The 14,324-nt window shown below is 37.0% G+C and overlaps 1 protein-coding gene across 1 annotated transcript in view; it reads left to right on the plus strand.

Annotated features, from left to right (window-relative positions):
- Nucleotides 1-10,969, plus strand: part of Ccni (cyclin I) — a 37,227-nt gene extending 26,258 nt beyond the window's left edge. Inside the window, exons 3-7 of the mRNA XM_003477593.5 lie at nt 2,034-2,162; nt 5,090-5,164; nt 5,295-5,435; nt 5,660-5,890; nt 9,516-10,969. Of these exons, the coding sequence (XP_003477641.1) occupies nt 2,034-2,162; nt 5,090-5,164; nt 5,295-5,435; nt 5,660-5,890; nt 9,516-9,959 (1,020 nt within the window). The 3' untranslated portion in view covers nt 9,960-10,969. The remainder of the gene's footprint in view (nt 1-2,033; nt 2,163-5,089; nt 5,165-5,294; nt 5,436-5,659; nt 5,891-9,515) is intronic.
- Nucleotides 10,970-14,324: the final 3,355 nt, after the last annotated feature.

Raw genomic sequence — 14,324 nt, forward strand, 5'->3', positions numbered from 1 at the left:
TGGAGAGCGTAACTGTAGCTGCTACCTTTAAGGTTGCCATCATTTCTGTCTTTCAGAGTAAAGTTCATAGGCTTAAATTGGAACTCTTCCCTAATCAGCCCTGCTCATCACTTAGAAGTCAGAACTGCTCTCTTTCACTATAAGTGTAAATAGTGATTTTTTCATCACCTTAATAAACATATTAATATGAAATCATAAATTATATTTTTGTTAGTCTTTTTTAACCTTGTCAGAAAATGTTTATAAATTTATTTTCAGCTGGGGATTTAGCTCAGCGGCATAAGCACCTGTCTTGCAAGCAGGCGGTCGTGAGTTCGATCCCCAGTACCGATGATAAAAAAAAAAAACAACAAAAACCACAAAAATTTATTTTCAGTAATAATATTCTCTTATTAGGAATACCTCCTCCTTCCCCCACCCAGCACTAAAAGTTAAACCCACAGTCTTCACACTGAGCTACATCTCTAGCCCCTTTTCTTGGCATTTTTATTAGTACATGTTTGTAGTATATAATTACATGTATTGTGGAGTTGGTACATGTACGTAACATCTTAATTCTTTTTAATGTCCCCTCCCTCTCCTTTGTAGTATTTCTTATGCCTTATTGTTTAGTCATTTCAAAGGAAATTGGCCAGAAGGTACATGGATGTATAGTAGTTAACCTTTTAAAAAGATCAGTTATAACTGAGTTTACAACAAGATATAAAACTTATGTGTTATTAGTTGGTTTGTCTAACACAAAAGAACACTGTGTCATGCTAAAGCCGAAAAGTAAATTGAAGTAGGAAGAATTGGAATAAAATGAGTCATTAGTAGGTTCTGTGGCAGAGATTATAAGCACCAAATCATGGTGATTATAAGCAACAAAGCATCCTCATGATACCAGAAAAAGCCAAGAAAAATAAAGACATTTTGACTAAAATTTGTTTGAAGAGATAATATTGTCAAGATGAACAGCTTTTAATGCTCTAAGAGCTATTAATGCATCTGTTTATGATAGATAAAGATTTTAGAAACATTGGTGCTAGAGCCAGGCATGGTGACACATGCCTGTAATCCGAGCTCAGGGATTGTGAGGGAGAACCATCACAAGTTTAAGCCCAGCCTGGATGATTTTATGATGTAGTGAGACTCTGTCTCAAAGAGTAAAAGAAGGGCTGGGAATGTAGTTCAGTGCAAAGGTCCTGGGTTCAATCACCAGCACTGCCATAAAAGAAAAAAAAATTGATCACCATAAGAAAGGATTAAGTTATGGTTACTGTGCTTTCTAAGGAAGAAAATAAATACGGAAAAAATAACAGGTTTGGAACTCTCCCTTATTTACAACTCAGCCTTTTCCAGCTCATCACAAAGTACTGTCATGTCTGTACTTTGTACATTTACCCAGCAGAAGTAACTGTTAAGGATCTTTCATTTAGCGTTAGTAACTAGTAGGTCCTTATCCTCTTCTGTAGTTTCTTTCTTTATCTTAACTGTGATTCATTTATTCCTGATATTTTTCATGTATTAGTACTGATATTTTTGGTTTTAATGACTGTCATTCTGTTACTATGGTCCATTTATATTTCCTGTGATGAGGTGACCACTATTTGATGCCTTAGACACTTTATTAATACAAGAGTTGGGAAAACGTAATTATATTATCAGTTGATAATAATGTACTTAAATTTTAAAATGTATACCTGAGCTAGAGATGTAACTCAGTGGTATAACATTTGCTTAGCATGAGTGAATCTCTTGGGTTTGATCCCCAGTGCCCACCAAAAAGTTTCCTGAGTATCTCAATTTAGATATTTGGTGAGGTGGCATAGTGAAAATTTTAGTAGATTAAAAAAATACTGCCTGTTGGTACTAAATATATGTAAAGTTTTATTGTCATCTAAAGTATGGTTTCGAATAACAACATTCTAATATATAGATGCATTCTCTATAATATTTGCTAACTGTTATGAAAGAAAATTCTAAATATACTCGTGATCCTGAAACTGTGCTGTCATTTCTTTTAACGTTGTTTTGTAATTATTCCCTTGTAGAGTGTTTCTCCATCCCAGAGAGATGAAGTAATTCAGTGGCTGGCCAAACTCAAGTACCAGTTCAACCTTTACCCAGAAACATTTGCTCTGGCTAGCAGTCTTTTGGACAGGTTTTTAGCTACTGTAAAGGTAAATATTTTACAATTTATTTATATATGACTCTCATTTTGTTAAATTGTTAAATCTCATTATATGTTTAATTAGAGGCATTTACTAAAGTAGTATACAGTAGAAAGAAATAGAAAACTTCCTGCAGAATGGAATATGTACCCAAATGAAAACATGACATCTTGTACCATTTTACATTTTTTGTTTCTAATTGTGTTCTATAATTTTCTTTTTGCAAGAGTACTGTTAATAAAGGTTCATATATTGTTTTTAGTACAAACCATGTAGCATTGGTAGAATAGTTAAGCATCTCCAGTGTTGTTGTACTATAGACATGGACAGTGAATTAGAACAGAAAAGCAGAAGCATTTTTGAGATTTTTCTATTGCTTCTTACTGACTATAGTGTGCTTTTCTGGACAATACCTAAATACTTTTCCAGGGGTATACTTTAGGATATAAAGATGTCATAATTTTGCTATATTTTTATTAACTGAAATATACAAATATTTTTTTTACAACTTTATTGTTGTAGTATATCATTGGTTCTGTGATGTTATAGTAGGCCTTCAATAGATTTAAAGCAATAACTCAGTATTTATTTAACAGCAAAGCATAGAAGAATAGAAAAGCAATTAATTCACTTATGTGCCCTAGGGATATATAAACTGTGAGTTAAATGCTTTGTTACTAGGTGTTATGGCTTTTATCTAGATGTTCCCCAGTCACATGTCACTATAGGTATGGGCTTTTAGGAGGTGGCTGGATTATGGGTGTGCGATAGCTGTATTAGTCCACAATTAGTTTGCCTAGTTCTAAGTGTGGATAATGAGAAGGCCCAACTTGGGTGTGGATGGCACCAACCAATAGTCTTGTAGTGTGAATGGAATAAAAAAGGAAAAGAAGGCTCACTGTTTAGCTGCCCGCTGCCTGCATGCCATGATCTATTTTACTCTACCATGCTGCCCTGTCTTTCATTTAACTTCTTCGTATCTGGCATTATGTCTCAGCAAGGAGAGAGTAACTAAGATACTACATATAAAAAAGGAAAGTCAAAGATTATGGACTGGGGCTGGAGATTTAGCTCAGCAGCATAAGCGCCTGCCTTGTAAGCAGGCAGTCGTGAGTTTGATCCCCGGTACCGATAAAAAGGAAAAAAACAAAAAAAAAATTATGAACTATAAGATTTAGAATAGCCATCCAGTTACCATTTAATGTTTCAGACGTCCACTCTTAAGAGACTTAACCCTTAATTATAATGATGCTAATTTAAATCAGAGTAATCTGGGGGGCTCGGGATTTAGCTCAGCGGCATAAGTGCCTGCTTTGCAAGCAGGTAGTCGTGAGTTCGATCCCTGGTACCGATAAAAAGGAAAAAGACCAAAAAAAAAAAAAAAATCAGAGTAATCTGAAAACTGCTTGCAGCTTGTCTTCCTCCCTCTTCCCTCTTTACCACAGCTAACTTCCCTTTCACAAATAGCTCTTTAGAAAGATTAATTTAAGGATAGTGATCATGCTTAGGTTGCAATTTTTCAAAAATTATTAATGAACTGAGTTTGCTATCAAAAGATACTTCCTGTGCTTAGGAAAATTATGAAAACAGAATTTTAAAACAGTCTAGGATGAAGTTTTTTCTAGAGATACTTAAGGCAAACCATAAAAGGGCTACAACAATGAACAGAGCCTCTGGAGCCCTCATCCTATGGATATCACTATGAAGCTCTTCAAAAATGAACTGCACATGCAGCTCAGTGGTAGAGTGCTTGCCTAGGGTGAATGAAACCTGAGTTCAATCCCAGGCACCATAAAAAATAAAAATAAGCAACCCCAGGTTGCCACTCAGTGGTAGAGTGTTTGCTTAGCCTGCACAAAGGCCCTGGGTTTGATTAAAAACAGTAACAAAAGACCTGGGCCCTATTCCAGACCTCTTGAAGCCAGTTCTCTGATAGATGAGATAGCAGTTGTCTAGATTTAAGGGGGGAAAACGTATGGGTAAATCTAATACACAATCAAATTCAAGAACTGTCTGCTTTTTAAATTACACATTTGATATTGGGATTCTTTTTACTAATTTTTTTTTCATTGTGTGAGTTGGAGGTGGTTGAGACAGGATTTCATTATGTGTGTCTGGCCTTGAATTCACTATGTAACCCAGGTGATCCTCTTGCTACAGCCTCCAAAATGCCTACATTACAGGCATGTGCCATCAAGTCCTATTTATTAAATTTTTTACTGGTAGCCTTGATTTGGAAATTATATTGCTTACTCAAAGTTACTAACAATTCTTTTCTTTGTAATGAACTTGGATTACTTCAGAGATGTAGGATTTTATATTTTACACACATAAATAAAAGATCCTGGAAAATTATCCTAGTAGCAACATCTGAGTTTATTTCCTAGATTACCTGTGCTGTCTCCATTAGCCTATAAGACTGTTTTCTCACCTGTAGGATAAAGTCATAATAGACATGGTACTATTTTAGAAATGTTAACTATAATGGTTTGCTTGATAATCATTTCTAGCAATATTGTTAGTATTGAAACAACTTTTATTTCTCATATGAGCACAGGATTGAACGATTGCTGGACTGTAAGCTACTTATGCTGTGGCAGCAGTAATTGGCATGTTTATTAACTTAAATATAAAAATAAATGTTTAAATAGGTTTTACTGTGTGTATTTTGAAATTAATTGGACTGAATTGTTTTCTACATTCTGGTTTTGCATTGGCAAGCACATTAAAAGTGTATCCCTCTATAATATACCACCTGGCTAGGGTTATCACATTAAATGTTAGCTCTGATCTAGAAAGGAATCAGTGGGAATCAAATTCAACTCTGTAGAATTATCTACATACTTATCTTATTCACACAGTTTTTAAAAGTTATAAAAATTTAACCTTTTAGAAAAAAATCACTAAAGTTGCTTTTTACCTTTTTAAACTTTTAGGCTCACCCAAAATACTTGAGTTGTATTGCAATTAGCTGCTTTTTCCTTGCTGCCAAGACTGTTGAAGAGGATGAGGTAATGAATACTTCTACAATTAGTTGTTTCTTTTTTGAAAATTTTGTTTTTTAGGTTAAGTTGGTATTTGTTTGCCAAAATAAAAATTTAAAATGTCCTTCCTATCACTGTTCCCTTTTGCTTTGGATAGAAAATTCCAGTATTGAAAGTATTGGCAAGAGACAGTTTCTGTGGATGTTCTACTTCTGAAATTTTGAGAATGGAGAGAATTATTCTGGATAAGTTGAATTGGGATCTTCATACAGCCACACCATTGGATTTTCTTCACATTGTAAGTATACCCAAGGTATTTGTTACTTGAATATATAGACCAGTTTTAGTAACTTGAAAAATTAAAGATATATGTCTAGATCACTACATTAATCACTTAGAAACTTAGAAATTGACAGACTTAGAAAGTGATACCTGAAGAGGTTATGTTAATTTTCATATGTATAATTTACTCACAAATAGTATGAAAATGATGTTGTTGTGATTTCTTTTTTCCCTCCCCAGTTCCATGCCATTGCAGTGTCAACTAGGCCTCAGTTACTTTTCAGTTTGCCCAAATTGAGCCCATCTCAGCATTTGTCAGTCCTTACCAAACAACTACTTCACTGTATAGCCTGCAACCAACTTCTGCAATTCAAAGGATCCATGCTTGCTCTGGCCATGGTTAGCCTGGAAATGGAGAAACTCATTCCTGATTGGCTTCCTCTTACAATTGAACTGCTTCAAAAAGCACAGGTGGGTGTTAGTGTAATGAGTATTCTTTTTAGGTTTTTCTCTTTGGTATATAGAGGGTTACCAGATGATTATAAAACTGAGACAAAAGAGTAGATAAATTATCAGGTACTTTAAACTTGTGCACTAAACTTTTCTTTTGTAAAAGTTAAGTAATATTTTCTTGTTTTTTTTCAACTCTTCTAGATTAAGAATTTTGAAAAATTAAGATGATTCTCAGTATATTTTTCCTTGGTTTTGAATAGAGAAACATTTAGCTCTCTGTTTCATGTAGTACTTCTCAACTGCACTCAGAGAAGTCAAAAACATAAGCCACAAATGATTGCTTTTTAGCCAAATAATTTACTTTTCACTAGAAAGTGAAGAATTTGTAACAGACTTTGGCAAAGACTTTGGTAAAAGCTACCTTTCTGAAAGTTGTTTTGCCATCATAGTTCCTATTATTGCTTAAGATTCATTTGTAATTTCTGTCGACAGCTTGCTTTGAATGGTATGGTATCAACCACCCAAAAATAGTATAAAGGTTTAGTGGTGAAAATTCTCATTCAGATGTAATCATGCTATATATGTTGGCAACTACTTAAAGAGAAGCTTTATCAGTTCTCTTCATGCCACCAAGTTTAGATTTATTGCAAACCATACTCTTCTACCAGCTGTGTCCACAAAAGACTCACGAACCTATCCCTGTATACTGGGTATAAGGTTGTATTTATTCTTTCTTAGCAATATTCTGATTTTGTTTATTGGGTATTAGAAGACTATTACATTCTGAACTTAAAACATTTTGCAGTATAAAGAGAACAGTGGTGCTGTAACTGTAAAAAAAAAAACAGTTATTTTACAGTAAGATACACAATAATAGTAATATTTAACATTTGTATCTGTTAGAGTGGTATTACAGATGCAAGCTGTGACAGGTAGGCAGACACTGAGAAGTAACTGAGGGCTGTCTCTCAGCTTCTGAGAATTTTAGGCCCTAGTTTGTAAGAAGAAAAGGGCTGGGTGCTTTCATAAACGAATGACAATCAGAGCATTATTTAGCCAGAGCTTTGCCTCTGTAACAAGTTGTCCTTTACAAGGGAGATACACTTTTAAAAGCCCACCTTTGCCTCCCAGACAGTGTGTACTTTTATTTTTGCTTTTATCCATTCCTTCTTTTTGTTTAATCCAGCTTTGCTCTGCAGAGCCAGTTTCTTTTTTTTTAAAGACAGGATTTCATTGTAGTGGAGGATGACTTTGAACTGTGTAGCCGAGGCTGGCCATAAACTCACAGTTCCTCTTCTCGTCTCTCCTTCTGCCCTTACTCTATTTGTATGGCTATGCTCATGCCCTCCTCTCACTGATATGTCCACCTCAATAATCTCAGGGTGTTAACTATGATTAGTGATTTCCCTAATTTTTTAGCTAACAGTACTCGAAGTAGGTGGTCTATTTTAAAAAATAAAATTAATAGTTAAAAAGCAGACCTCATTCAGGCATGGTGGTACACACCTATAATTCACACTCAAGCTAAGGCAGAAGAATCACTGTGAGTGTAAGGCCAGCCTGGCACTATATAGTGAGTGACACCCTGTCTAAAAAAAAAAGAAGGCGGTTCCTACCCACCACCATCATCAGGGGATCCTGGTTCTTCTTGTGGTGCCTAACATCAAACTGTTCCAGAAGATATTCTCACTGCTTCTTGATTCCATCTTTTGTTTTTTCTAGCAAGGGATATTTAGAAATAATTATCATACTCCAATTTGGGAGAGTCATTAAAATTAGTAATAAAGGGTTTTTTTGATAGCTATAATTACAACAATCTCTGGCATTGAGTTTTATTCCACGTATATGTACTTGTTTTTTGGGGTTTTTTTTCCTCAAATTTAGATTATTTTACTATGATATGTTTGGTTTGAGATTTGGGTGGAGTTCATAGAGAGTGTTGGTTTGAGTAGCTTTTGTTACCCTTTTAACTTACTCTCTGCCAGTCTTCACCAGTAAAAATAATTTCATGGGCTTTTTTTGCACACAGAAAAGACACATAGGTCTTTTTTCAGGATTCTGTTAATGTTTCCTATGCCCAGTGATCAAGGCATTAGAATATTTGTGGAAGTTTTACTTTTTTAAAATAGGAAGTGTCATTTAGTTGCTAAAGAATAGTTCTGTGTTTCATTTTTGCTCTTTGTAGGCTGCTTCTCTCTCTGTTCCATAGGTCAGCTTACTCTACGGCCCTAGGGTATAGTAAGACCTAGCTTCTGGTCATAAGTTACATTGGTTTTTTTTAGGAAGAAAAAAATGTTTTAAGGAAAAAATTCCAATCATAGTTAGTCTTACCCATAATGTGTTATCATATTAGAAAGAAAAATCTGAACAAAATGGTTAATAAAATCTGCCATGTCCATGTATTTTTGATAATGTCAGGTAAATTTTACATTTGTATTACATGACGACTAATGCCAGCCTTTCAGTTTTCTTTACTGGATAACATGACTGTATAGTTAAAAAAAAATCCACAAAACTGGAAAAAAGTGATCCCAGATAGTTAAATGACCAAGATAAGCTTCCTGGAGGTGATAGCATTTAGCTATACCTGGAGGGAATGAATGGGCTTGTAAAATAGTTTCAGCAGACACAAACAGGATAAGCAGGGGTGAAGGGGGAAGTTTATGCAAAAATTGATCAAGCCTTTTTGACAGGAATGTAGAGCATACATTTTGAGTACACGTTAGGAAATACAGTTGACAAAGGCTGATTATTAAAACAAAACTGAGGTTAGCTTATGGAGACCCCATCTGAAATTTAAAAAAGGGGGTTCAATGTGAAAGCCCTTGAGTCAGTCCCCAGTACTGGAGAAAAAAAGGGAGGGAGGGAGGGAGAGAGAGAGACGTCTGAGTAAAAGAAAAATGCAGTATGCTATAGACGGCTTTGACAGTGTTGTACTTATAGAGAAAATAAGGCAGAGATTCTTGAAGCCTAGATGGTTCAGTTTAGATGATCTTAAAACACTAGGGACAGATGGCCACAGCAATATGTTGTGTGTCAGGATGGGGCGGATGTGGCCAAGTCAGATGTGATTCCAGAAAGAATTTATACACAAGCTGTGCTGAAGGATAAGGAGGAATGCGCAAAACTCCCAGATTAAGGAAAAATGTTATTTCTTCTTAGCATTGCTCTGTTTGCCACAAAACTATAAAGCCTAAAGCTCTCATTTATTTAAATACATTTAAATACATTGTTTCAAATTCTGAACTAGGCAACTTTCCCTATCTCTGATTTAACATTTCTTTTCCTTGCGTCTGGCTTCTTCTTTAAATGATTCATGAATTTTATGTTTGTCTTTGGTCTCCACTGAAGAAATTTAAAAAGGCAGAGGTAGGTGAGAGAGGCCTTGTGAAGAGGTGCGTGAACTGGGAGAAAAGTAGACTTGGCCGTAGTGGTGAACAGTTTGTGTTCCGTGTATATCCATCATACAATGGCAAATAATGATTTATATTAGAAATATAGACTTGGGCATAACTTAAGTGATGTTTAAGCTTCTGGAATTAGTTTGAAGTAGAAGGTGTGAGGGAGAGAACACTGAAGGAAAAGTAGTTAGCAGAGATGGCAGAGCCACAGTCATTAACTGTGTTGTTTTTCTCTGGTCCAGATGGATAGCTCCCAATTGATCCACTGTCGGGAACTTGTGGCGCATCACCTTTCTACTCTGCAGTCTTCCCTGCCTCTAAATTCCGTTTATGTCTACCGTCCCCTCAAGCACACCCTGGTGACCTGTGACAAAGGAGCGTTCAGATTACATCCCTCCTCTGTCTCAGGCCCAGATTTCTCCAAGGACAACAGCAAGCCAGAAGTGCCAGTCAGAGGTACAGCAGCCTTCTGCCATCGTCTCCCAGCTGCCAGTGGGTACAAGCACACCTCTGCTAAACGCAAAGTGGAAGAAATGGAAGTGGATGACTTCTATGATGGAATCAAGCGGCTGTATAATGAAGATAATGCTGCAGAAAATGTGGGTTCTGTGTGTGGTACTGATTTATCAAGGCAAGAGGGACATGCTTCCCCTTGTCCACCTTTGCAGCCTGTATCTGTCATGTAATTGCAACATCTGTTACCTTCGAATGCAAACTAAGGTTGACTATTTTGGGAACAACCTGTAAAACTAGGAAAGGCCATGGAGAGGGTTACCTTATCAGGCTGATTTGAAGTGAGCCAGCAAAAAAAAAAAAAAACCATTCACTTTTGTAGTTAATTATAATTTAGCATTGTTTAAGGCCAAAAATCTTTACCAGAACATTTTTTAAAAGTAAATTTCTTCATAGTGTATCAGTTATGCTCTGTTTTGTGCTAAGTGTAGCTTGCCCCATGTCAAAAAGATAAAAGTTCCAAAATTCACAGCTGTCACCCCTTTTCCCCAGCATCCTGATTTATTTTTACTTGCTTTTCCATTGAATACTTAATGAATTTTGTGCACATTGATCTATGTTCTCTGCCTTCCATTGAATTAGTCCACTTCCTGCCCTTTTTTGTGGTAGCAAAATTAGTATGACAGCCATGTTTTACCCATGATTTAGATTCTAGTTATCTGAAAAGTGTACTTTGTAATTGTCCAGATGAAAGAGGTGGTAATAGAAAAAGTTCTTACATTACCACTTGACTTTGTGTTTGTCTCATTTTAGTTTTTAGAGTTTAAAAACAAAATTGCGGCTTTATCTTAAATTTTAAAATGACATGTAACGAACATTTAGATTTGGCGAAAGCATTTTGACATTTGTGTAAAAGAATTTGTGACAAAGTTAATATATCCAGGTGCTCACCAAAGAAACATAACATAGATTTCTGTAACCAATCTGTTTATAAATGAATCAGTAGGAGACTGTCTTTAGTGTTGGGGCAGCTCTATGATTTGAGTCTGTAACGTAATTCAGTACCCTTGTTTATGTTAGGGTGTTAGGATTTTCTGATAAAAATCATTCCCTGTCTCCCGACCTACCTGTGCTTCTCTTACAATTGGACCCTGAGCTCCCTTTGCAGTCTGAGGAAGGTACTGCGGTCCGAACCATGTACTGATGACAAAAGCCTCTGGTAGCAATAAAAAGTTGTCCTTGACCTTTGTGTCTGTAACTTTTCTTCTGCCTCTGAAAAGGCATTGTTTCCTGATTACTAGAAACTTTTATTTCAACTAAGGAAGATAATAACCCAAGAATAGATGTACTGAAAAGAAAATGTCAGAGGGACATTGGTGTGTGACTGAAGGTTATAGATTTAGGCATAAAAATTCCAGAGTATTTTCTCACTGTAGGGAGTGGAATGGTGGTTGGTGATCCACACAGTAAGTACTCATCTTAGTGGAACTGTTTGTAGTTACTATGTCATTTTTAGCCCACTGATCTGTTCAAGTGTAGCACAGCAAGAGTATTCTCAGTCTACATCTGACTTTCGGAAATTCTGGAACACTTCACTATTACTTGACTATTTTGTGATCTTACCTTATTCCAACTGAAGAGGAAGCATTTACTCACATGTTCATATAGGGAATGGGAGGGAAGGTAGGAAGAATGAACTGTACATGTGAAGACAGCAAGGGATTAATTGGCTTTACAGTTGTGTATTTTTTCCCACAGCTGCATATTTAAAAACCCATATCCTAGAGCTATATGTGGTGGTACACACCTGTAATCCCAGCACTCAGGGAAAGCTGAGGCAGAAAGATTGAGTTCGAGGCTAGCCTGCACTGCATAGTGAAACACTCTGGAAAAAGAAAAGTCCCGATTTTTGTATTTCTGTTACTCAGTTCTAAACTGTGAGGATCCCCAAGAAACTTAAATACAGAGTCTGCCCAAAATACATATACACACTTAAGAAAAAGAAAATTAGTATGATGTTCTTTCAACAGATGGTGTTACTCTTGCATGGGGAATCCTAGAGGATGTCATATATCAGAAAATCCACTACACTGCTGGCCCTTAGAGGACAAACTGAAAAATGCAGTGCAGCAATCTCAGTGACCAGGTTACCTGAGCAGCAGTTTGCTATACTAATAAATGTCTGGAAGCTGATGGCTGCCACTTTGAGCACCTCTTATAATTGTACAGGGCAAGGTAACTTGTACTAACGTTGCAATGATTCAAACTTAGTATTAAAATATACGTTTTTCTCTTCCTGAAGTACAAATTTTTGGGGGGTGGACTTATTTATAGTACATCAAAAAAAAGGCACAAACTATGAAAACATGTTTTAATGTAGAAAAATGATGAGGTTAAGCCTCAGGTCAGAATATCGAAGTCCAATAGCAACCTGAAGTGTTTCTAATATTAAAGGTAGATGGTAAGTGGGAGCAGTGGTGTGCACCTGTAGTGTCAGTTACTCAGGAGGCAAGAGGCTAGCTTGTGCTCCAGGAGTATGCGGCCACCTTGGGCTACAGTGAGACCAGTCTCAAAAATGTCAGTTTGGGGACACTGAATCAAGAGGATAGTTGGGCTGCTGTCTCACAGCTTTTCAGGTGAGCAGTAGTACTTGAGACCTGACCCTCCTAGATACCTTCCAGTTGGAACTTCCCTGCCACATTCTAAAGACCTCAGTCCCATTTCTCATGACTTGAAAAAAATAGCAAATGCCAAGCTGTTTTCAGGAATATTCTCATTCCCTATTTTGCCTGAAAAACTTATTCCCAAATTACTTGGGTTAAATTTTGGTCTCACATCACAGACGAGTTAAGACCCTTGAGATTTATGAATCCTAATTGGTGGCTAGCACTGTGCCACACATCTATAATCCTAACCCTCTGGAATCCTGAGGCAAGAGGATTAAATTCAAACCTGTCATAGTCAATTTAGGGACTTGGTGAGACCCTGCCTTAAAAAGGACCGGAGATATAAAACGCAAAGACCCTGGTTTCAATTTCCAGTAGAGGGAAAAGTGTATCTGCTACCCCCCTGGTGGTTAAAATACCTACCATTCTGTAAAGCCTCAGGACAGAAGAGAATAACTTGATGGCCACACTAGCTCTCTGATCCCCCAGTAACAAACTACAAGGTGCAGTTTATTCTAGTCTCTGTAAGTCAGTCTGTGTCCTCTTAAAAGGACTGTCAGTGTACAATGGTGAAGGGAGGCTGGGAGCCAGGGTTCTCAAACACAATGAAAGGTGAGATACAATCCATTCGTCGATGTTCCCACACTACCTTTAGTTCTGAGGAAGCAGCCAGTAGCTCTTTACTCAGCCGACTGGTTCCCACTAGGAGGGAATTAAGACATGGGTGTTTGCAGCCACTCATGTGTTCTCCATACCCAAGATATCTGGGATGGCATTACTCACTCTGGAGTCTCCTGAAAGTTGCACTTGACCACTACCACCTGAAGCAGCATGTGGCCCTTCACAGGAAGAGAAAAGCTGTTGATGCTCAGCCAGCACGATGGAGACCGCTCATCATTATAGCGGTCTACACTTCCAACTGGAAAAGGAAGGCACTGGGCCCAATGTTTCTACAACAAATGATCCTGGAGCTTTCTGAGTTTACATCAGAAAACTGAGGGTTAGGGCCAGGGATTTAGCTCAGTGACGTAAGTGCTGCCTTGCAAGTGTGCAGTGGTGAGTTCGATCCCTGGTACCGAAAAAGAAAATTGAGGATTAAGAGCTGCCCAGTGCCAATATAACTATACAATTTTGAACAAGGTTCAACTTCTAACTCATCTAAAACCCCTTTTTGCCAGAAATGAGGTTCTGTTTAGTACACAGATGTTATTTCTAAAACCTCCAGTTGACGAAATCAGCCTTTTTGTTAATAAAAGAATGTATCTTATACCTATTAAGTAATACCCAGCTTTGGCCACTAGGTGGTGCTTCCAAAAAAAGAATAAAGCATCTTTTAACATTTCTGGAGAAGAAAAAAATCATCGAACGCACCTCATCTAAGCCTTGGTGCATTAACATCTTTTGTAATTCCACATTCACATCACTTAGGACAAAGTGGCCTCTGCATGTGACACTGAGAGAACTTCACAGTATCAGCCCCACAAGAGCAGGAGGTTGGATAATCCTCAGGCTGGAGTGTTGGGTGGAGAAAACCACCAAAATTAAGCATCCTAATTAGCAAGTTATGTGTAGCCCTGCAGAGTAGCCTAAGAATACAATTTAGAAAACATGAAAATAAAAACCCTCCAATGTTGATGCTTTGAATTTCAACTAATCAGTCATTAGGACAAAATACTAAGGACCATTTCCATCACAGAATTCAACTTAGAGCTCTCTTCCTAGCCTGCAGGTGTGTGGTTTTATGATACACTAATGTGTATCATCTTGGTCTAGAATAAACACATAACTCTCCCTGGTATTCACCACTGAAAATGCACAATCAGAGGTAACCAACAATATCAGAGATACAAATATGAGCTCACAACTCTAAAGTTTCTTAGTTTCTGGGCTTCTAGGTTAAGAATGCAACACCAACTCTTTTATCTTGACTTT

Source organism: Cavia porcellus, unplaced genomic scaffold (assembly GCF_034190915.1).
Source record: "Cavia porcellus strain 051 isolate PalLab524CR breed Dunkin Hartley unplaced genomic scaffold, mCavPor4.1 scaffold_4, whole genome shotgun sequence".
Classification (NCBI taxonomy): Eukaryota; Metazoa; Chordata; class Mammalia; order Rodentia; family Caviidae; genus Cavia; species Cavia porcellus.